The following is a 21,834-nucleotide window of genomic DNA, read 5'->3' as shown; positions in this document are numbered from 1 at the left end:
CTGATAGAGCTCTAGAGGTTCAAAATAAGCAGAAAGTTATGGAAGAAGAAATTACGGAAATTGAAGATAACAGCTAGGAAAGTCAAGAGTAAGATATTTTTCAAGGATAAATCAGTTGAAGAAGAAGATAATTATTTGAATTAATTAGATATATTATTTGTTTATAATTTCTTGTGATTGTCTCCTTAATTAAACCTAGTTACAATTCTATAATTGAGCCTTGTTGAAACTCAAACATGAATCAAGTACTTAATTGAGATTATCTCTAGGGATATAATAATCTTGGTTAAGTCTCGCTAATTCTCAACCATTAATAATGATTAATTGTGTTGGTATGTCCAAGGGATTGGGTATCAGGCAAGTAGTTTAGAATCTACGAACATGCAAGAGTTGGGGTAGAATACATTAGTGAACTGACTATGAGCAAGAAAAATGAGTAAAGAATTGTGAAGTTACAATGGATCGAGCGAATTCCAAGTTTAAACTTAGACATTCATTCATCAAGATCGACGTCACCATCTAAGTCTAGTACTTATATCTTTACTTAATTATTTTATTGTCATTTAATTTTTATTGTAGTTTTTTATGCAATTTATTTTGTGAAAATCACAAAACAAAAATACAAAAAACCTAGTTCTTAGTTAAATAATTACATGACATCTCTCCTTTATTCCTTTGGGAGACGACTTGGACGATAATTCAGTTATTACATCATGATTGAGTTACACTTGGTCTATAAGTTGAATCTAACATAAAATAAAATCCTAACAATCTCCTTTAGCCAATTGCCTTTCATGAATTGTGTAGGATTTTTTTGGTTGAACCATGACATCTCTTGGCATAAACTTAAAGATTAATCTCCTAAGATATTGATATTTTCATTTAAGGGTTGACCTCTCATAATTGTCTTAAGAACTTTATTTTAATGACCATTTTGTAGGTAATTATCTTAATATTTCAATATATCTAAGCATGTTTGGTCTTATTTATAATTAAGTTTTGAATAAACTAGAATAACTTTAAAATAGTTTCAATATTTGATTTTTCATCTAATTTTAGTTCATTTTGGTGTAGAAATAAATGAAAAAAGAAGACAGATGGTGTTGAGACCCAATTTAAGACTCTTTCAAAGGAAATTTTTCATGCTACAAGGGTTAGACATGTTAGGCTTAGTGCATACTTCAAGCTAAGCAAATTTTTTCTCCTGCAAAGTAATTAGACTCAACACACAGTCATTTACAACAGTTTTATTTTGCATGCAGGCTTAGCACACGGTCACTTAGACAAGTGTTATTTTTGTATGCGCACTTAGTGTGAAAGCTGAGCTTAGCATGCAAACCATTATACAAAAACAACGGTGCAATTTGCTTAGCCCTATTTAAGCTACAAGGTTGCAAATTTAAGGCAGATTTGGTTGGGGAGTTGTTTAGGGTTGAGGGGAAGGCTGGGAAGCTCTCTCTCCCTTACTCTCCATGGCCTCCCTACCATTTTTCATCATCTATTTTCTTCTTGTGGTTATGTAGCTATGTAGTTAGATTTAGTCATTTTGGGGGTTGATGTAATTGAACCTATCCTTATGTTTACATTTTGATTATTAATCTATGTTTATTGTTCATTATTAAATATTCTCTTCTATGCATTAATGCTTATTGTGGCTTGATCACCCTTGGCTTGATGTTGTGGTTTGAATTGTCATTGGAAAATGCTTTTGAACTTAGATATGGAGAGGAACATCTAATGGGTTTTGTGTCTAGGGATAGAGAAAGGCTTGTTAGTCATCTTTTAACTCTTGTTCTCAAAACAAGTCACTTGGTTAGATTAGTCCACGGATTGATAGTTTGGTCAAGGGGTTTAAATTTTTTTCATCCGAGGGATCGCAGTTTTAGTATTTTAGTGAATTGATGATAATAATTGAGCTTTGAACTATATGAGTGGCCTTTGTTTGAATGAAGAGGTGATTTAGTGAAATTAACCCCAATTATTTTATTCTTGTTATTTTACTTCATTTTATCGCACTCCAAGTGTTTATAAAATTTACCCAAAAAGAGTTTATTGTTCTTTTGCTCTTGAACTTTATGTTTGTTTAATTTATTGTTATTCACATCATTGCAATCAAATTATAAACATTGTTTCTGAAAGTCATAGTTAGTGAACATTGTTATTTTTTCTAGTATTACGCGAGTCCCTGTGAATACGACACTCAATCTTACCTTGTATGTATTACTTGTGCAATTTGGTGAACTTATTAATTGGTTAACGACCTCTTCCAACACATGTTTTTCTATACACAATTTAAAAATTGAACTCATAATCACATGTTTAAAGAATAAGATTATTTACAAACCATGTCACATCATGTTAATTGAATTGTGTACGATTTATTATAGTGAGAATGATTTCTTTTTTAGATTTAGTTCTTTCACTTTTTTATCATGATTTCCATTTTCTTTTGTTACTGTCACATAAATTTTATATACAGTTGGTGAAACCACATTGATACTAAATAACAATATTAAATAGGCTTAATTGCAAATTTAGCCCCCTATTTGTCTCAATTTTCAAATTTGGTCCCCATATAATTTAATTCACTAATTGAGTCTCCTATTTTTTTGCAATCGGATAATTTTAGTCCCCAACTCCGAATTTAGACGTTGACAGTTAATTTTTTACATTGACCACCACATGCCGTACTCTTATTGGAGACTAAATTTCGTGCACCTAATCAACATTCAATAAAAACACAACACATGACGGTCAACATAAAAAAATCAACTGTCAACGTCCAAATTCGAAGTCGGAGACTAAATTTATTGGATTAAAAAAAATGAGAGACTCAATTGGTGAATTAAATTACAAGGGACCAAATTCATGAGTTGAGATAAACAAGGAACCAAATTTGCAATTAACCCTATTAAATAAATAGTTATTCAAAAATCATATAAAATTAACAAGTACTAAATTATGGGATAGGCAATACAATAGAGTTTAAAATAAGTATTTATACCATAGCAGCAGTCAGTAGTCAATTACTAGCATAAAAAGGATGAAAGAATTCTTCAACTAACATAAGGTTTTTGAATTTTCTTTTTCTTACCTTTGATTCTCATAGGCCAAATTTTGGTCTCCATCATTCATTCCTTACGTGTACAAACATATGTTTCCAACTAAAAAGGAGAGCAAGCAAACCAAATCATCTTTGGCATAGCATAATACAATCTATACGACAATGAAACCAAATCAACTTCCATCATTGTGTTACAAATTGCACAAAAATCTAATAATCCTCATGATTAAATGAGATCACAATGTCAAGCATGAGAGTCGGGACCAGCTGGTTTTGCATTGAGAAGTGGCTGGAGAGCTTTGACAACAATGGTCATGTTTGGTCTGAAGTCAGCTTCATACTGAACACAAAGTGCTGCCACAGCACCCAACTACGTATATCCACGTCAAATAATCAGTCACTAGCCTCAAAAGTATATTGTATATTACATAGTCCAACTGTAGTGAAAGAAGAATAAAGGAACAAACCTTAGCAATAGCCTTTGGAGGATAGTCATTGTTTAGCTTAGGATCCACACATTGTTTCACTTTGTCCTCACTAAGCCTTGGAGTTGCCTGAAATAGTTAAAAATAACCAATTATCAAAATAGTAGACTATAATGGAAAAGTAAACCAATTAAGGTCAAATATACTTTAGAAAAAAAAAACTATTAAGGTCATCAAACACATACCCAAGTTACAAGACTTTGTTGTCCTTTGGGCATTGTGTGATCTACTGGCTTTCTTCCTGTCAAGAGTTCTAAAAGCACAACCCCAAAACTGTAAACATCACTTTTCTGGGTTATCTGCCCTGTCATGGCATACCTGAAGATGAAAGTAGTCATTTTTAAAACAAAATCAAAAGTTGCATTAACATGAAATTATTTCTGACGCTCAATGGATAGTGTTTACATAGGATAGATAGTGGTTATTTCTAACATGAAATTATTTCTAATACCTGAAGATATGCTTATTCATGTTATGTCTACGTACAAATATTTTTCAATTTTCATATAAGGTTATGGCTATTATTAGTCATATGACAGTTATTAAGCCTGCTCCATGTTAATGAAAAACAGTATAAGCTATAAATTATATAACAACTGATTCATGGAAGAACTTATTTATTATAGTTGGTGGTAATGTTCACTGTAAATATAGAAGAGAATTAGTAAAGAAACACAATACATGAAGAGAGAGTGTGAGAAGAGAGATTGTAAAATAAAGTCACTTTGTTGAGAGAGAAATATCTTTGTGTGAGAGTGTTATCATTTCTTCTAACCATTGAGTGAGATACTCGGGTTTGTAGAGTGATACATTATTTGGAGTGAGTTACAATCTTGTAATCATTTTTGTGATAGTGAAATATTTTTTGAAACGATGACGTGGATGTAGGCAAGAGGTGTGAAACCGCATTAAATTCTTGTGTTTGCTATTATTTTTCTGCAATGTAATCTTTATTGTGTTCTTACAATCTTTTTTGGGTGTAAGTAATTTTATTTGTAAGACTATTGATTTCCCAACATTATATAACAACCGATTCAACTCAAGTTTTTTTTTCAATCAAGCAGAGTTGACATTAATTGTATCTCAAATTAAACTGAGGAATGTTTCTTTAAGGACATACTCTGGGGCATGATAGCCAAATGTTCCCAAGACTCTTGTTGAATGTAGCCTGGCGGCTGTGTCAGAAGACTGATTTGTTAAGCTGAAATCAGCTATCTTGGCCTCATAGTCGTTGAACAGTAAGACATTGCTAGATCTAACATCGCGATGAACAATAGAAGGCTGAACCTTTTCGTGAAGAAACTCTAGACCTTTAGCTGCACCAAATGCAATTTTTGCTCTCTGGCTCCAACTTAATACTGGACCAGGTTCAGCCCCTTGTACACCCTTCCTTCCTGACAAAAGCAAAAAACTAGTGTTCAAACAAAGAACCAGCACTATTTCCTCAACTGAATAGGGACAATGTTGGACCTACCATGTAACACATCATGCAAAGAACCAAGACTTGCATATTGATAAACCAAAAGTCTGTTATCTGCCTCTAGACAATATCCAATCAACTCCACAAAATTGTCATGCTTCAGTCTTGAAACAATCGATAACTGCATGATCCATAGTGACACGTGCAACAATATCATGAATGATGAAACACAGTATTGCTTCAATGGTTTTACAATCGCAAATCAAAATCTTACCTGAGCCGCAAAATCTGAGTCAGGTTCTGCGGAAGAACTGGTATCCAGCTTCTTAATTGCAGCATCAGTACCATCACTCAATTTTGCATAGTAAACTCGTCCATAAGAACCTTCGCCAATAAAAGCCTTTGTACCAAAGTTTCCTGTTAACCTGTTTAATTCATCCAATGGCATAGAGGGTATCTCAATCGGCAATACTTTCTGCGGGGCACCACTCTTCGCAACATTTCCCCTAGGCTCTCCTCTATCATTACCTACATTCATAGAGGGTTACTGCAAATTATTACCCATAACCTTGCCGAGGAAAGGTGTCATAGAGTATGTAGTTAATTTCAAGAAGAAAAAGAGTTTGTCAATGATTGGATTCCAGTTCACTATTATAATGTATGACATAATAATGGGAGTGACAAAAATAATGAAATTTTAAGACATGTTAGCTTTTGTCACAAAGGTATTTGAGGGACAATGTGGTGATTTAGAATACCATATTCATATATCCAATTATATTTTTGCTTTCAATTGTTCAGTGAGTGTCCAAGAGCACGAAAAACTTCTAACAATAAGAACAAAAACTGTAGATACACCTATCAATGTTGAAGCAAAATACAAAGAAAAAGAAGCATACATACATATATATATACAAGAATGAAGATGTTACCTCCTCCGTATGTGCTACCCCCTCTAGGTGGTGCAGTTGGGTATTGGTTTGCCGGGGGCCCGCTGCTCTCCTCCTCTGCACCTCCGCAGCACAACATAACTTCAAGTAGTCCTAGCTCTAGCTGCACTCTCAATAAGCCATTCACAGTAAACGAATGAATCACCTGAAAGTATTTCAAGGCTCAAAAATTTTTCCAACACAAGTGTTGGTGATGGGGAAACTACCTTCAACATTCAATTTCACTGCCCCCCAACCAATTTTTCTTTTTAACTGGCTTATTAGACAATGTGAAAATATGACAAAAGTCCAATCACAAACACACAAAAAGATATGGACAAAGAATCTCAATTGTGAAATTGCAGAAGACTAATATTCGTGACATCTGAAACGAGATTGAAAAAAAAATCGTGGGGTGGACTCTATGCTACTTCTTTCTTTGGTCATGCGTATCAGCTATACCAAGTCTCAAGAACTTGTCTCCAATTCTATATATTTTTTGATAGAGGAGATGAGCATAATCAATAGAAAGTTAACCGTTTGTTCCTATAGGATCAAGACGCAAAAATAATAGCAACATGTATTGATTCTCTCTTATTCTTCAAGATTTGAAAGAGTAATAAATTTATTGTTGATGGACTGCGCTAATAAGATCTAAAAGATGCAGGATTATGAATGTGTTTTGGCGTTGTTGACAGGACAAAATCATCAACCCTGCGTAAAAACAATATATTGACACGGAACAAACATATGAAAGACATTATCTCTATATATGTTGTTACCTCAGGAAAGTTGTGATGAAGAATTACGTTCTATAATGGCAGAGACGATAAGAGGGCGACAAAGAAGAATATTAGAAAGAGAAAATAATAATAAATAAAAAAACAAAGACTCAGGGAATGGGAAATGCATAAGGAGGCAAATTTGGATATTATTTTAGTTTCTAAGTTTCGTGTAAGGAAGCTTGGTTTGGGAAGAAAGGCACATGTTATTGTGTTTCGCGGGAATGTCGGGTATGTGAAGAAGAAACTTAACCGAAAAACTAGAAGCTAACCGATTGCGGTGTTGTGTTGTGTTGTATGTACGAACGTACGTGCCCCCACGATGCATGCACGTCCTTCGTTCGTTACCTACTATTTTAGTGTTGTCTTTATTATATGGTTATTGCTATTCTTATTCTCTTCTCTTCTGACAGCAAACACACAACGAAAGTAAAATCAAAATGCTGGTAATTTTGTACCGATGTAGCACCCTGCTCGTACGAGGTCCCTTGGCTTGCATTTCGTTTTCATGCAAGGATTGGATTTAGTAGTACCTGTCTGGCTATAACTCTGTTATCATTGTTGCCCAAAACTTATGAAATTGTTTAGTTAAAAATAATGATTAATTTTCATTAAAAATCGTGAGTACACGTAATATAATATGAGTATTTTATTTCCAATAAGATTATTTCATATCCAAGGACTCATCCGTATATACTATTCACACACAAAAATTAAATACTTTATATAATAAAGTTTTAAGACATTAAAAATATGTTATTTTTCAAAACATGTGGCACTTTAATTTTATTATGAGTTTAATAGTTACATACTTTTAGTGTAAAAATTCTGTATACGGTTAATTAATTAAAAATAATGATTATATCACTTTTAAGATGGTTGTTATAAAATTCAATAAATTTATTATACATGTAAAATTATTTTTAAAACTTTGAGTATCTATGCTTTGTCAATGTAAAAAAAACTTACTCTTTTATCATATTAGAAATCAATATAAGAATGAATTTTTAGGTGATTATGATAAAATTCAACCAACTTATCACACACGACAACTTATTATTAAATGACTATTTAAAAAGTCTTTACAATGTTAGTGTAAATATTATTTATTCAAAAACTTTTATACTAAGTAATAACAGTATATGTTAGGTTTTATTTGAATAAATTTTTCTATAACTACTTGTGAGAGAAAAAATAATGATAGGTTTTTCCAATAAGTTAAAATTAGTTTATACACAAGTTAATGTCCAAAAATTCTTTCATATTAATTTCTTCCAAAGTTAATTTGGACTTATACATCAACTATTTTTAACTTATGAAAATATTTTTTTTCAATTTTTTTCATTTTCTTCTCTTATAAATGTTGATTAAAAAGTTTATTCAAGCATTAACTTATTAGACTTTTGTTTTATTACCATGGACTAGGGGCCTTGGGCTATGTCTGAACGGGCGGCCTTACAAGCCCAGAACTAGAGGGACCTAAAGATTTATTAAAAAAAAGTATATAGTTGTGTACTATTATTTTATAAATAGATTGAAATTATTATCTCATTTTATATTATTTTTTATTCAAATTAAAATGTGATATGTGAATAAAAAATATTAATTTATTAGTTAATTTTTTTCTAATGTGTTACATTCATAAAATCCATGTTGAATGGATTTCAGCTCACTGTAAAGTATTCCTTTCATAAACAAGATAAAAAAAAAATACAAACCAAAACTCAAATTAAAAAATTAAAACTAAAAGTAACTATCTTAATAAAGAATAAAAATATATGTAAATTTTAATATGAAATAATTATTTTTGTTGGTGATATACGATGGTGTCATAGCTAGAACATTTTTTTAGGACACAAATACATAAATTAATTTAAATTATATTTTTAATTAATATATTAAATTTAACCAATAACTAAAACAATATAATAATTTATCACATATCACGAAAACCAAAATTCTATAAATTAAACCAACGAAAATCAATCGGTCACCACCTCACATTTTTTGTTTCAGGAACCATACATGTAGAATTTATTAAAACAACAAAAAGTCAAAAACAAAACAAAAAAAAGTGAAAAACAAGTCCTTGATACTTTCCTGTAAGGTTGGCTTTTACGTTTGAAAGTTATTATATTAGTCTGTGAGTATTAACTAGAGAATATCTTTAGTGCACCAAAGTTAAAAAAATAAAAAAATAAAAACTTGACTGTGTAAGTTTGATTTCCAATATTCAGAAGCACATAGTTTTGTCCAAAAAGGAAAGATGGCTGAGCCAAATTGAAAGTAACCCTCACCACTAAGACACAAGGTATACGGAATGAAAGACAAATCTATGGAGAGATAAGTTAAGCAGACATAGTGCTTCATTCTTTGCCAGAGACCAAAATCTTAAAACAATGGTTACATCTCTAATAATATTATATTTACATGTCTCATTCTTCTCTCCATATACGACCAGTGATTCTTAACTTCAACTCTTGTCTTTCTCCACCAGAAAAATAAAGGGCTAGGTTCCTCTGAATTATAAGCCCATCTTGACTATCTCGAACTTTTCTATGACTGTCCCGAATGCTCCTTGGAATTCCTTGCCATATAAGCTTGCGCCCATTTGCACCAACCTCCAAGCTGTAGCTGAATTTCTTTGCTTCATTGTCATCACCCATGAATCGCAAAAATGCCATATACACTGGAGCTGAGCCAAGCTGGAACGCCTCAAAGTGCAAGCAGAAATGCCTTCCAAAACTATTAAAAACCTGCAAGCAAGAAACTTCAACATGTCAAGTGGGGATCTTTATATTAGGCTTTAGGATCATGAGGTCACAAGAACATTTGTGATAACATGTATTCAGAAAATGAAAGGTGGATCCATAAAGAAATGTTTAGAAACAAATCAAGGAGGAAAAAATTCCACCGTGCAAGTACATTCCATGTGTTCAAATTATTCATCAAAAGTCGAAAGACTATGCCTACATATATGCCATGTGACCCATGACAATTCTGAATATTACTTTCAGAGAATTAAAAATAGTCAGGAAGTAGATATTTTTAAAAAACAAACGAGCAAGGCCATGTGCACATGCACACTGCACACATTAGGGGATATGGCATCAGACTACACTGATTAAATAACAAAAATAACATGTAAAAAACACCAATCCATGAGAAATAGCACATAAAATCATCAAACAGTCCGGCCAATATAATTCATTAAATAACTTACAGTTAGCATCCATGTGGCATTTTCAACTTCATGTGGATTTGCTTTGACATATCGGTGATTGAAGGTACATCCATCATGCATGTCAACCTTGTGATCATCCTTGAGATGAGCAACAAGAGTAGGGATGTCACCCATCACAGAGCACTCAGATCCAGCATAGGGACAATTGTATGGACGAAATCCGCAATTTTGCTCATGCTTCAGCTTAGTATAGTACGGGAATATATCATGACAACCAAGACTCTGATATCTGCAAGGAAGCTCCAATGATTCTGCCACTTTCTCCAAAGCTAAACACCTTATATTCCCAAGATCATGATGGCAGGATGGGCAGATATTATGGACTTCAACTTTACAATGGGAACATAATGTATGGCCATTTGGGCACTGAAACACACAATGCAACCATGTGCGAAATATTAAAAATTAATAAGAAAGTTACAAGACAGGATAAATTCACAGTAATCAAGTGAAGTGAAAATAATGATTAAAGAGTTTCAGAATTTCAGCGGGTTTTAATAACCATATACCATAATCCAACAGTCCTCTCAGACAGTAGAATAGGCTCCGCAATACATGTGGATTATATGTACATAGCCTTCATTGAAAAGGTCCAACAATAACAATACTAAATTAGCAACACTAAAGTCAATTTTTATATAATTGTCTTCTTGCTTCTCCTTCCTACCCACTTGAGGGTAAATCTCAATTAAAATCCACCACCCTTAGCATAAGCCATTCAACCATAATATTTATAAATATAGGCTTAGAATCAGCAAGTCTCATTCCTGAACTTCCTTTTGCAGGATGGGCAGGGTATCCAATTCAAATTAAAATAGAAAGTGACTATAAAAGGCAATAAACTTATTAAGATTTTTACCTATTAGCTATTGCTCGGTATACTCCAAAATATCCACTTATGTTAAATAAATGATAAAATGAATGACAAGTGATGAGGAGCAAATTTGGATGGATAACTATCATGCAACTCACATTACAAAAAAATTGAATAGATAGCTATGACAATTTCATCAAACCCCAAAGATTCATCCTGATCACTACATCTCTCCATGTTTCATTCAAGATCAATGACTAAACTTATCCCACATTGTCCAGGAAATTAAGGTTATGAAAATTAAGTTTAATATGCACCAGCACTAAGCTGCATGATGCAGCCTTTGCAATGAAGGATAAGTACCCAAGTGATATTATCTTCAAATGGAGCCATCCTACAAGGACTATGGAGATAAAAACTCATAATGCCACTATTCATATGCCTCTATCTATTTCATGAGTGCAACTTGCATTTCAAGAAAAAGTTTTTCAAACATACAGACCCCCAAAATAAGAAATTACAAGCACTGCACCTGGTGAATTGGGGGATACATCAAATTCTTGCAAACAGGGCATCCAAGTAATTCATACACCCCATTGTTTGAACTAATTCCACTCTTTCCACTCAACCCAACGCTAGATTTTGTGGATGTAATGTTACTCTTGGCCTCAGATTTAGCTTTCCCCGTTTCGTAATCTGAAGACATCAGGTGAGATTCAAGAACTTCTTTGAAAACACTGCTTCCAGGAGCCATTGCTAACCCAGATCTACAGTATTTCTTTCCGGATGACAAGGAACCAGAGCTCCTGCTTTTATGGCATGCTACATCTGTTATACAGTCAAAAGGTAAATGCATAAGAACTTGCATAGTAGATGCTATTATAGTCAAATTTTGATATTCTTTACAATAAAATAGGGGGGGAAGAGAAAAAAAGAAACATGCAAGACCAATTAAGACGTGATTTTTCAGTCAGAATGAAGACCTGATAGAGTTTAAGTAGGATAATTTAAGAAAGTTAACCTACATTCACATGCAATAGTAACTAGATTAACTGCAAATTTGACTGCTTTAGCATTTCTGGAAAACTTCAAGTAAACAAAAAAGTTTCTTTTAGCAGTATTGACCATGATTTCTGGAATCAAGAAAAGAAAAATGTCTGGAACATGAAAAGAACATCATATTACATAGTTACCCCAAAAATGCATATCAGCAAACTGGACCTTCACTGTCAATGCATGCTAACATGGATCAATTAATAAATGACAATTTTCACAACAACAGCAAAGTCTTCTCCCACTAGGTGAGGAATAAATGACAATTTTCGCATAATATAGAAATTAAAATAAGTCAGTATTTGTAGTCATTGAAGCATGGCAGAAACATAATTTTCTTTTGCAAATATCAAGCAAATAATATGCCGGTCTATAAGCAAAGTCACTTAAGTGTTTATAGAAAGACAAGTAGAACATATATATTTTACCAAACAATGTCATTCCAACTGCTAAACTAATATGAAACTGTTAAGTTATATGTTCAAAGCTTCAAACTGCTTGAGCTTTGAGAAGGGTGAATAGAACAAGAAACATACACAGACCAAAAATCATAAGTGTAAACAGTAATTTCTTACTGGACCCCCCTAGGCCACGGGAGGCTCATTTTACTGGGAAAATCCAAAACCCAAATATATTTTCAAACACGTTGCTGAATAGGACATCTCTTCCTATTCACTAACATTGACCCTCATCTTAGCTCTTTGTATTCTAATGCAACGATGCTAATGCAAACAAATTCTATTGCTTAATGGCATCTTGCAATTCCTGAACCTTAAATTTAATACAAAACTGAATCTAGATATGGATCACCATCCCTTACCTCTTCCCTCATTCAAATTATCCATCAAAGAGATCAAGAAGAGACAGAAAATCACAGATATAAAAGAATAACCCAAAACTTCAATTAGGCAGCATAAGCATTCTGGTAGGCTTTGCCAAAAATACTACCTTCTCGTACTCAATCCAACCAATCAAAAACCAGAACAAAAAGAAGGAAAAAAAATACTAAGAGCAATATTTCAAACAACAACCATTTAAAAATTTATTATCTGAAAGAACCAATCCCATATATGAAATCACAGAGCAACAAAAATCAATCACATGACAGCCAAATGCAGACGAATCTTGAACACATACGTTCAAAACCATCACCAATCAGAGGGAAGAAACAAAAAACCACAGATGTGAAATTTTCAAAAACACATAAAAAAACAAACAAACAAATAAATAAATAAATAAACAACAAAATACCCAGTTGAGAACTCCGAGCCTTATCTGCGTGCGTGTGTCAAAAACAAAACAACTGGGGGAAAAATTATGAAAAAATCATAATGCAAATGAAACAAGCGACGAGAAAAAAGCATCGAAGGAAGAGCTCCGGGAGTTACGGAAATTACCCCCCGCTATGGAGATTGAACGAAAAAGCGTGTCTTGTTGGTATGCATATGGATATTGAAGAATTGAATAATAATAATAATACCAACGTTTTTTGTTCTTGTCCTTCTTTCTTCTGCTTCGAAATCGCTGGATTGATGATTTCCCTGTATGGTGCTCTCTTTCTTTCCCTTGATTTATTTACTTATTATTTATTTATGTCTCTATTATCACAGTATTATTTTTTCTGTTTTTTTTATTTTACATTTGGTTTTTGAGTTTTGGGAAAAATAATGTTTTTGGGGGCTTCGTCTCTGTTGTCTGGTCTCGTTCCTAACGATACGTTGCCAAGACAACAAGGTGGTCCAAGTGACCCTTCCCGCACGCGACGTTTAAAAAGTAAAACGCTTTTTTTTTTTCATTTTTGGGTTTTTTTAAGGAAAAAAATAAACTGATTGAATGTTTAGTGTATAAATATTAAATTCTTTTTTTATCTTTTCTCATATTTTAACTGCTTCCCCTAATTGAAAGGATAACCTTTGGAAATGTGTTTTTTTTTTTTCTCCTCATTTTTTCTTGCATTGTATTGTAGTAACTGTTTCCCTTAACTGAAAGGGTAAATTGGTGAGATGACACATCAGAGTCCACCCAAATGTCATGATTTGGGGAGTTATTAATCCACCCAAAAAGTTAATTCGGGGAGTTATTTTGCCTTTAATTTCGTTCTCTTTTTTTGACCAATGGTTCACTTACTACATATTTAATTTCTTTCAAATAAATAAATTTCAACTTTTTTGTATGGAAAAAATATGTTGAAATTTATTTTCACTATATTATAAATGTTTGTTTTAAACAAAAATGTCCCCCATATAAAATAAAAAAATACAGTCGTTTCTTCTTTTTTTTGTGTCAATTGAATCATGTGATAGGAGAGATAAATTATGTGAATTTATATAATTTACACTTCTTTGTTTTTTACTTTTTTATATTTTAATTATTATAAATCACTCATTTTTTTAAATGTCAATTTTTTATTTACTTATGTTATTTACTCATTTTAATAATACTCTTTTATTTGGTGTTATGAAAATTAAAAAAAAATATCTTTATTTTAAATAAATAATTTAAAATAAATTAGAACCTAACAATAAATAAATATAACTTAAAGTAAACTAAAAATGTCATAATTATTTAAGGGGGAAGTTGGTGAAGTACTTGAAATGAGAGGTCAACGATTTTATTTATTTTTAAATGATGTTTTAGGATGGATTGGCATTCAGAGAAGGGATTGAGTACACAAACTGCATATATTATAATTGTGAAAAAGTATCCCTACTAACTTAATTAAAACCTTTTTTCTTTTTAAAATTTTGTTATATTAAAAAGTTACTCATTTTTAAGAGTTTTATATGAATTTTTTTTGTGTGTGTGACTTGTACGTTTTAAAGAAAAGATAATGTTAAAAAAATGAATGAAACACACTCTAATATACTATTTTTTATGCTATCAATGTATGTATGTAAAACAAATTTTTGTCATAACATGCAATTGGCATGGAGAAGTTTTCTTAATGAGATTAATCTCAATCATAAAATCTAGGATGGTATTTAATAGAGAGAAATTTTTACTTTTCATAAATTCTAATTTGAAAACCTAATTTCTCCATGTTTGGTACGTATTTTTAATAAACGTATTTCTGGAAAGCTATAATTCTTGATAATCATTTTTAATTCACATTCCCACAAAAATATAATTGTGGAAGGGAGTGAGAATCATAATTTCTCAAGCTTAATTTTTTTTTACTATGATAAAAATAATTAAATGTAATTTTGGTTCTCCTATTTTTTAAAATTTACAAGTTTGGTCTCTTTAATTTAAAATAGAGATATTTAACTTTCCTAATTTTCAAATTCTACAATTTTAGTCTCCCAATTTAAAATAGAGATATTTAATCTTCATTTTTGTAAGATCCGTGGTTTTGGTTATTCCATCAAATTTAAAATGTTGATAGGTTATGGGATATATTTGTTTAATTAACATCATAGTTGATAATAATTTCTTAATAACTATTGATTTGAGTTTGTAAAAAAATATCAAAATCATAGATTTTACATATTTTATCAAACAAGAGCCTAAATGTCCAAACTTTAAAATATGAGAATCAAAAGTACTGATTTTAAAAATATAGAGTCAAAATGTTTTTATTTTAAAATAGTAGAATCAAAATTAAAGATTTTAAAAAATAAAAGAACCAAAATTACATTTAATTTTAATAAAGATATCATGTTACTTTTACTAAATTATTGAATGTGATAAATAATCAAAGTCATTAGTGAATATATCATGTAATTTTTTTATTTTTAAAAAATTTAGTTAAAGATTCGGGCAAGAAAAAAAAATTCTACTACCAAATGCTCCCTTAAATCAAACTCTTTAATTAAAAGATCATGTTAATTAGTGTCTTAAAAGTATTGGTTAAAGAATTAAAAAGAAAAAAAATGTAAATCATAGAAAAATGAAAAAAAAAAGCACTAAAAAAACTTTATACTTTTAACTTCTTAATTAGTGCATTTGTCTTGATTAAATTCATATATAATTACATACTAACCAAACAGTATAAAAAAAAAGGCTTCCATAACAATCAATCAAAATTGAATCACAAGTTTTCTTTTAGATGTCAATAAGTTGAACCCAAGTTAATTCATGGTTTACTGAATCCCAGAGAAAAATGTTAATGAAAGCAGAAAAGTAAAAACAAGACACAAGAAAGAAAAGAAAAATCACGTGAAGACGGCATTGAGGCATTCCATAGGCCTTTTCAAAAACAAAAAAAGATTTCCCCGCCCACACCAAATCAAAAAAGTATTCTCTCTGAGATTTGAAAATTAACAGAAATAAAAAAGGAACGAAAAAGAAAAAGGTTTCTCCTACGATGGAGGAAGAAGAAGACCAGCAGAAGCTTCCAGATCTGGTGAAGGCACTCGTCCACCACCTACTCTCCCTAAATCTCCCCCCAAATTCCCCTCCCCTCAACCCTAACTCCCCCGAATTCCGCAACTCCCTCCGCTACGCCCTCCGCATCCTCTCCAGCCGCCTCACCCCCTCCGTTGCCCCCGACGCCGCCGCCATCGCCGACTCCATCAAGCGCCGCCTCGCCTCCCATGGCCACTCCTCCCAAGCCCTCTCCTTCGCCGACCTCTTCTCCAAATTCGCCTCCAAAGCCCAAAGTGTCGACAAAAAATGGGCCCTCATCTACCTCCTCAAAATCATCTCCGAAGATCGCCACAACAACACCACCGCCACCACTCTCCTCCCCAACCTCAATTTCTCCGAACCAGCAACCTCCAACAAACCCTCCAACAACGGCGGCGTCCTATTAGTCTCCAAGGACCCCGAGAATCGCCGCGACATCGCGTTTCTCGAGTTCGTCAAATTAGTCCGGGAAGAAAACGAGGTGTCGGAAGAGGTTCTCGTCCAAGACGTGCTCTATGCTTGCCAAGGAGTGGATGGTAAGTTTGTGAAACTTGACAGCGAGAGTAAGCGTTATGTGATACCCGTTTCAATTACGGTTCCCAGAGCCCCTAGGAGTATGGTTTACAACCTCTGTGAGTTGGGGGTTTTGTTTAGGAAGGTTAGCGGTTACATTTCGCGGAGTATGGATCGGTTCCCCAATGAAGATGTGGGAACTGTGGGCCAGGCTTTTTGCTCCGCTTTGCAGGATGAGCTTAGTGAGTATTATAAGTTGCTGGCGGTTCTTGAGGCGCAGGCTTCAAACCCTATTCCTTTGGTTTCGGAATCTGCGAGCTCCAGGAACTATCTATCGCTGAGGAGGCTGGCGGTTTGGCTGGCTGAGCCCTTGGTGAAGATGAGGCTGATGGCTGATTTGGTTGAGAAGTGTAGGGTTTTGCGCGGTGGGGCAATGGTGGGGGCGATTCATTTGCATGCGCAGCATGGTGATCCGTTGGTCCATGAATTCATGAGGCGGTTGCTGCAGAGGGTGTGTTCTTCGCTGTTTGAGATGGTGAGGAGGTGGGTTTTGGAAGGGGAGTTGGAGGATATCTTTGCTGAGTTTTTCATTGTTGGGCGGCCTGTGAAGGCTGAGTCCCTCTGGAGAGAAGGGTATAGGCTCCATGATGCCATGCTTCCTTTGTTCATTTCGCCTTCTCTTGCGCAGAGGATATTGAGGACCGGCAAGTCGATTAATTTTCTTCGCGTTTGTTGTGAAGATCGTGGTTGGGCTGATGCTGCGACTGAGGTTGTTGCTGATCACGGAACAATGGCGAGAAGAGGTGGTTTTGGATATGGGGAAACGGATACCCTTGAGTTTTTGGTGGATGAAGCTTCAAAGAGGATTGATAAGCATTTGTTGGATGTGATTTTCAAGAGGTACAAGTTCAAAGAACATTGTCTTGCAATTAAGCAGTATTTGTTGCTTGGGCAAGGTGATTTTGTGCAGTATCTGATGGATATTGTTGGGCCTGAGCTTTCTGAGCCGGCTAACACTATAAGCTCTTTTAAACTTTCAGGACTGCTGGAAACTGCAATTCGGGCTTCTAATGCTCAGTATGATGATCCTGACATTTTGGATAGGCTCAGGGTTAAAATGATGCCACATGAAAGTGGTGATAGGGGCTGGGATGTATTTTCATTAGAATATGATGCTAGAGTTCCACTGGATACGGTGTTCACGGAATCTGTGATGACAAGGTATTTAAGAATTTTTAATTTTCTGTGGAAGCTTAGACGAGTGGAACATGCGCTTACTGGAGCCTGGAAGACCATGAAACCAAACTGCATTACCTCTAATTCCTTCACCAGATTGCAACATGCAGTAAAGATGCAGTTAGTTTCGACATTGAGGCGCTGTCAGGTTCTTTGGGTTGAAATCAATCACTTCATTTCAAACTTGCAATATTATATAATGTTTGAAGTGTTGGAGGTATCATGGTCAAATTTTTTGGCTGAGATGGAACTAGCCAAGGACCTTGATGATCTACTTGCTGCTCATGAAAAATATCTGCATTCTATTGTAGAGAAATCTCTCCTTGGAGAGCTTTCCCAGTCTCTTTACAAGTCACTATTTGTAATTTTTGATCTTATATTACGTTTTCGGAGCTGTGCAGATCGGCTGTATGAAGGTATTCATGAGTTGCAAGCTAGGTATTGATCTTACTTTTTCGTTTGTATACCTATCCACCCCTAGAAAACATAAATGTATGCCACATCTGACATGATCATGTGTTTGTTTCAGAATCACAGAATCTTCCATATCCTCTCGAGACCAGAATAAATCACGATCTCAAAAGCAACTAAGTGAAAAATCTGCAGAACAAGGATCCTGGATTGCTGATGGGAGGAAAGCCCTGACTCAACGAGCTGGTGAATTTCTACGAAATATGGAGCAAGATCTGGATGCAATTGCTAAGGAGTATTCGTCATTGCAAGAGGGATTCATTTCTCAGTTGCCTGTACAGCAGCATGTTGATCTAAAGTTTCTCTTTTTCCGTCTTGACTTCAACGAATTTTATAGGCGGTTGTGTCCTAGCATGTAGGAAATTTGTGAATAAGGCAGAGAGTCAGGCTGAAGCATTGTTTCTTCAAAAAGACAAGGCATTAAAAGCTTTGCAACCAGCTAACTTCCATTGTGTGTTGAGTGGAACAACTGTATTGTTAGTAACTTCCTTTGGATCAACCATTCCATGGGTCATTAATCGACCATAGGTAAGTTGGATACCTTGACTTCCTCAATTTCTTTTTTCCTTGTGCTTTCTATGGAGAATGTGACCACCTCCTTCTCTACAGGTAGTCACATTTTGTGATTTGCAAGATTGTTTGTTGCAGATATGAAGCTATTAATATTCAATTGGATGCATGATGTGAGTAGTACAGATGTAAGTATCTGAATATCTAATGATTTAGTTATTGTTTTTGGCAACTTTTGCAAGCTGTGCTTTCAGAGATTGTTCATATGTATCCTAGGTTTTGGTTGAATGAAAATGGGTGTCATCTGAAAATCTAGTTCCTCTTGTGTATTTTTTCTGGTTTACTATCTCTTCTCACTCTGCAGAGTGCTTGATTTATTTTTGCCTTGTGGCAGTTAATATAAAGCCACAGGTGCATCAAGTAGCAAGATGCTTGCCATGCAATTCAATATACTTTATACATGTCTAAGGTAATATGAAGAAGCTTCTTTTTGATTTTCAACCTTATTTTGTTATTTTAATGGCACTTACCGATAAATGATAGAGCTTATTAGTCGAGTAATTGCTTTGACTCATGCTGAAGTATTAACAGTAGTCATATTTCAAATTGGAAAACTGGGTGATGGAAACTTTGTTACATTGCTTTTAAAAGGAGTTCTTTATTCTAGAGGTTTATAACATATCCGTATATATTAGAATTTTTGAATGTTTAGTAGGAAATTGCTGGTTTGGCTGAAATGTTGGAGGGGTTCAGGCAACTTTAGGATTTTGGAAATGTTGTGAGAAGGTACAATGTACAGGGTAATGAATTATTTCAGAGTTTCAGGAATAGACAGCACTTGATGCAAAATGATATTATTCTTAGGCCACAGTTTTCCAATTTTCGTATCATCAATCTGCTGGCTGTTAACCCAACAATATATTTTGTCAACCAGTAATATTCTTTATATCATAGTTATTGGTAACAGAATTTCACAAGACTTCTCCAATTTAACCAAAACATAACATTGTTAACAAATTTCATGAGACTTCTCCAATTTTATCAACTAGTCAATTGCTTTAACTGGAGTTTTGGCTGAAAATTTGATAAAAGTAAATTGTTTTGTTCAAGTCTGAGTTAGCTCAATCTGTTGCATCTGCAGGAGGTGGTGATACAGGTTGAATTCTTAACTAAGGTTCAATCAAGCTTATATAATTCGTGATTCAGATGTTGTAATTTCTGATTCCTTACCTGATATAGATAGATGGGGATGAGGGCAATCCCTTTATCCCCCTCTAGTAGTATTGTAGTAAATTAGTTGTCTGAACTTCGGTGAGAACTAGAACCAACTTGGCTAGTAATAATCTTGCTGTGTTGCATATGCACCACCAAAACACCTATAATCACTGTATAAGATTGACAGCTGGCTCTTTGTCGATTCAATAAATAATACAAAGAGAGCATATGATAAGCTGATAAGTTGTAAAGATGGATATTGGGGAAGACCTTAAAAGAAGAAAGGAGTGTAAATTGCATATATTCAAGCATCAAATCAAGGATATGTATAAGCCTGAGGAAGTCACAAACAGTATGAGAACTTAAGGTGGGGTTATAGCAAAATTTTCTAATGACTGTAGGACTGTATCAATGTGTTTTGGATGTGTTTACTATGCATATCTAAGAATCAATGTTATGATGCATGCTCTTTGTGGATGATATAATTTTTAGTTGGAGAGGTGGTGATGAGTTTTAGAGGCACATGTCTTTTTATTCAAGTGGTGGAAGTAAGGCAGAGTATGTAGAATGTAAGTCAAAGCAATAGGCACATCTACCCAGTGTTATCAATGGCAGAAGGCCAAATTTCTACCATATAAACATGCCATTGCAACCTGTGGCACCACAAATTGCCTATGGCAGTTGGCAAAAAGTCCGCCATGCCATTTTGCCCCGCAGCCTTGGTGCTGCCATTTAACAAAAATGCATCAATCCTAGCTTAGAGATGAAAATTAGAGACCGTATTTTTTTCACAAGTCAGAAAGTTTTAAGTATCTTGGATTTGTCATGCAAAATGACAGAACAAATAGAAGGGGGTGAAAAACTATATATTCAGTTGGGACGAATGAAATGGAGAAGTGCCCACCGCGCACTGTTTGATCCATGTAGACAAGCAACCTCATAATTAAAAGATTTTGTTGTTCTTGTCGAGATAATGCAGATATGATTGACAGAAACCTATTGGCAAAAATGTCGTTGTTGTACCTTTTCAGTTTTCTTGTCTTCCGTATTTTACTTGGGTAAAGCATAATCTTTTACATCACAGTCGATTGCTAAATAATATCATTCTTAATTGTTTAAGCGAAAGGAATAACTATTGACTGCCACCAGTAGATAGAGAATTGAGAAACCCCATGAAATGCTGAAAATATCATATCTTGGATGGAATATTTATAGTACGGAAAAGATAGATTTTGCATTTGGAATTTGAGGATGTTTTGGGATGTTTATCTCACTCAGATCCTAATGAGCCTTTGAAGAGTGCAAAAAAGAAAAAAAGAAAAGAAGAAAAACCGCAAGTGGCGTTCAATAAAAATAACACTACAGGGATTCACATGTTATTAATGGCTCTGCATGTCGGTTGTCTCTTTGTTTCTTTTATAGTACTTTTTTGTTGTTTTTTTTTGTTGATGATGATATTGTCGGAAAAGAATATGAATACAAAAACTGCAAATCTGAAAATATTATATCTTGGTTGAAGTGTTGAAGCTTCGTTTTATATTTTTACCTGCTATTACTAATAGTCGTATGTTCCTTCGTCGCGACAACTGTTTTTGATTTTAGTAAGTTTATTTAAACTTAAAAAAAGTAATTGTGAAAAAATGCCTATTAAAAAAATGTTTTTTAATAAGCAGATAAACATCGCTTCTTAAAAAATGCAATATTTTGCACTTTTTTTTTTAACAAATGTTATGTGGTATGATGAGAGATTG

General features: G+C 33.8%; 3 protein-coding genes across 16 annotated transcripts; 1 reads left to right on the top strand and 2 right to left on the bottom strand.

Moving 5' to 3' along the window:
• Positions 1-3,071: 3,071 nt before the first annotated feature.
• Positions 3,072-6,054, bottom strand: LOC100812507 (probable protein kinase At2g41970). Of its 2 annotated transcripts, XM_014771723.2 has the most exons (7): positions 5,902-6,054; positions 5,244-5,497; positions 5,024-5,150; positions 4,670-4,943; positions 3,735-3,867; positions 3,532-3,618; positions 3,072-3,434 (listed from the first exon to the last, which is right to left on the bottom strand). In XM_014771723.2, exons 1-7 carry the CDS (start codon positions 5,996-5,998, stop codon positions 3,309-3,311), a joined length of 1,098 nt encoding a protein of 365 aa, XP_014627209.1. In that variant the 5' UTR covers positions 5,999-6,054; the 3' UTR covers positions 3,072-3,308. The 2 variants fall into 2 exon arrangements, with proteins under 2 accessions (XP_014627209.1, XP_014627210.1); XM_014771724.2 differs by lacking the exon at positions 5,902-6,054 and having other exon boundaries at positions 3,105-3,434; positions 5,024-5,133; positions 5,244-5,317.
• Positions 6,055-8,876: 2,822 nt separating this feature from the next.
• On the bottom strand, positions 8,877-13,481 carry LOC100813966 (E3 ubiquitin-protein ligase SINAT2-like). Of its 6 annotated transcripts, XM_041012417.1 has the most exons (5): positions 13,189-13,481; positions 13,043-13,094; positions 11,271-11,566; positions 9,904-10,290; positions 8,886-9,436 (listed from the first exon to the last, which is right to left on the bottom strand). In XM_041012417.1, the coding sequence occupies exons 3-5, from the start codon at positions 11,490-11,492 to the stop codon at positions 9,116-9,118; spliced, it is 930 nt and encodes a 309-aa protein (XP_040868351.1). In that variant the 5' UTR covers positions 11,493-11,566; positions 13,043-13,094; positions 13,189-13,481; the 3' UTR covers positions 8,886-9,115.
• Positions 13,482-15,984: 2,503 nt separating this feature from the next.
• LOC100811956 (gamma-tubulin complex component 3) lies at positions 15,985-21,601 on the top strand. Of its 8 annotated transcripts, none has more exons than XM_041012558.1 (5): positions 15,985-18,325; positions 18,417-18,886; positions 19,007-19,056; positions 19,263-19,337; positions 20,010-21,601. In XM_041012558.1, the coding sequence occupies exons 1-2, from the start codon at positions 16,098-16,100 to the stop codon at positions 18,715-18,717; spliced, it is 2,529 nt and encodes an 842-aa protein (XP_040868492.1). In that variant the 5' UTR covers positions 15,985-16,097; the 3' UTR covers positions 18,718-18,886; positions 19,007-19,056; positions 19,263-19,337; positions 20,010-21,601. The 8 variants fall into 8 exon arrangements, with proteins under 8 accessions (XP_040868492.1, XP_040868493.1, XP_006604392.1 ...); XM_041012559.1 differs by having other exon boundaries at positions 19,233-19,337; XM_006604329.4 differs by having other exon boundaries at positions 18,968-19,056.
• The last annotated feature ends 233 nt before the right edge of the window (positions 21,602-21,834 follow it).

This window comes from Glycine max, chromosome 19 (genome assembly GCF_000004515.6).
Source record: "Glycine max cultivar Williams 82 chromosome 19, Glycine_max_v4.0, whole genome shotgun sequence".
NCBI lineage: Eukaryota > Viridiplantae > Streptophyta > Magnoliopsida > Fabales > Fabaceae > Glycine > Glycine max.
This window is presented reverse-complemented; position numbering and strand designations above follow the sequence as displayed.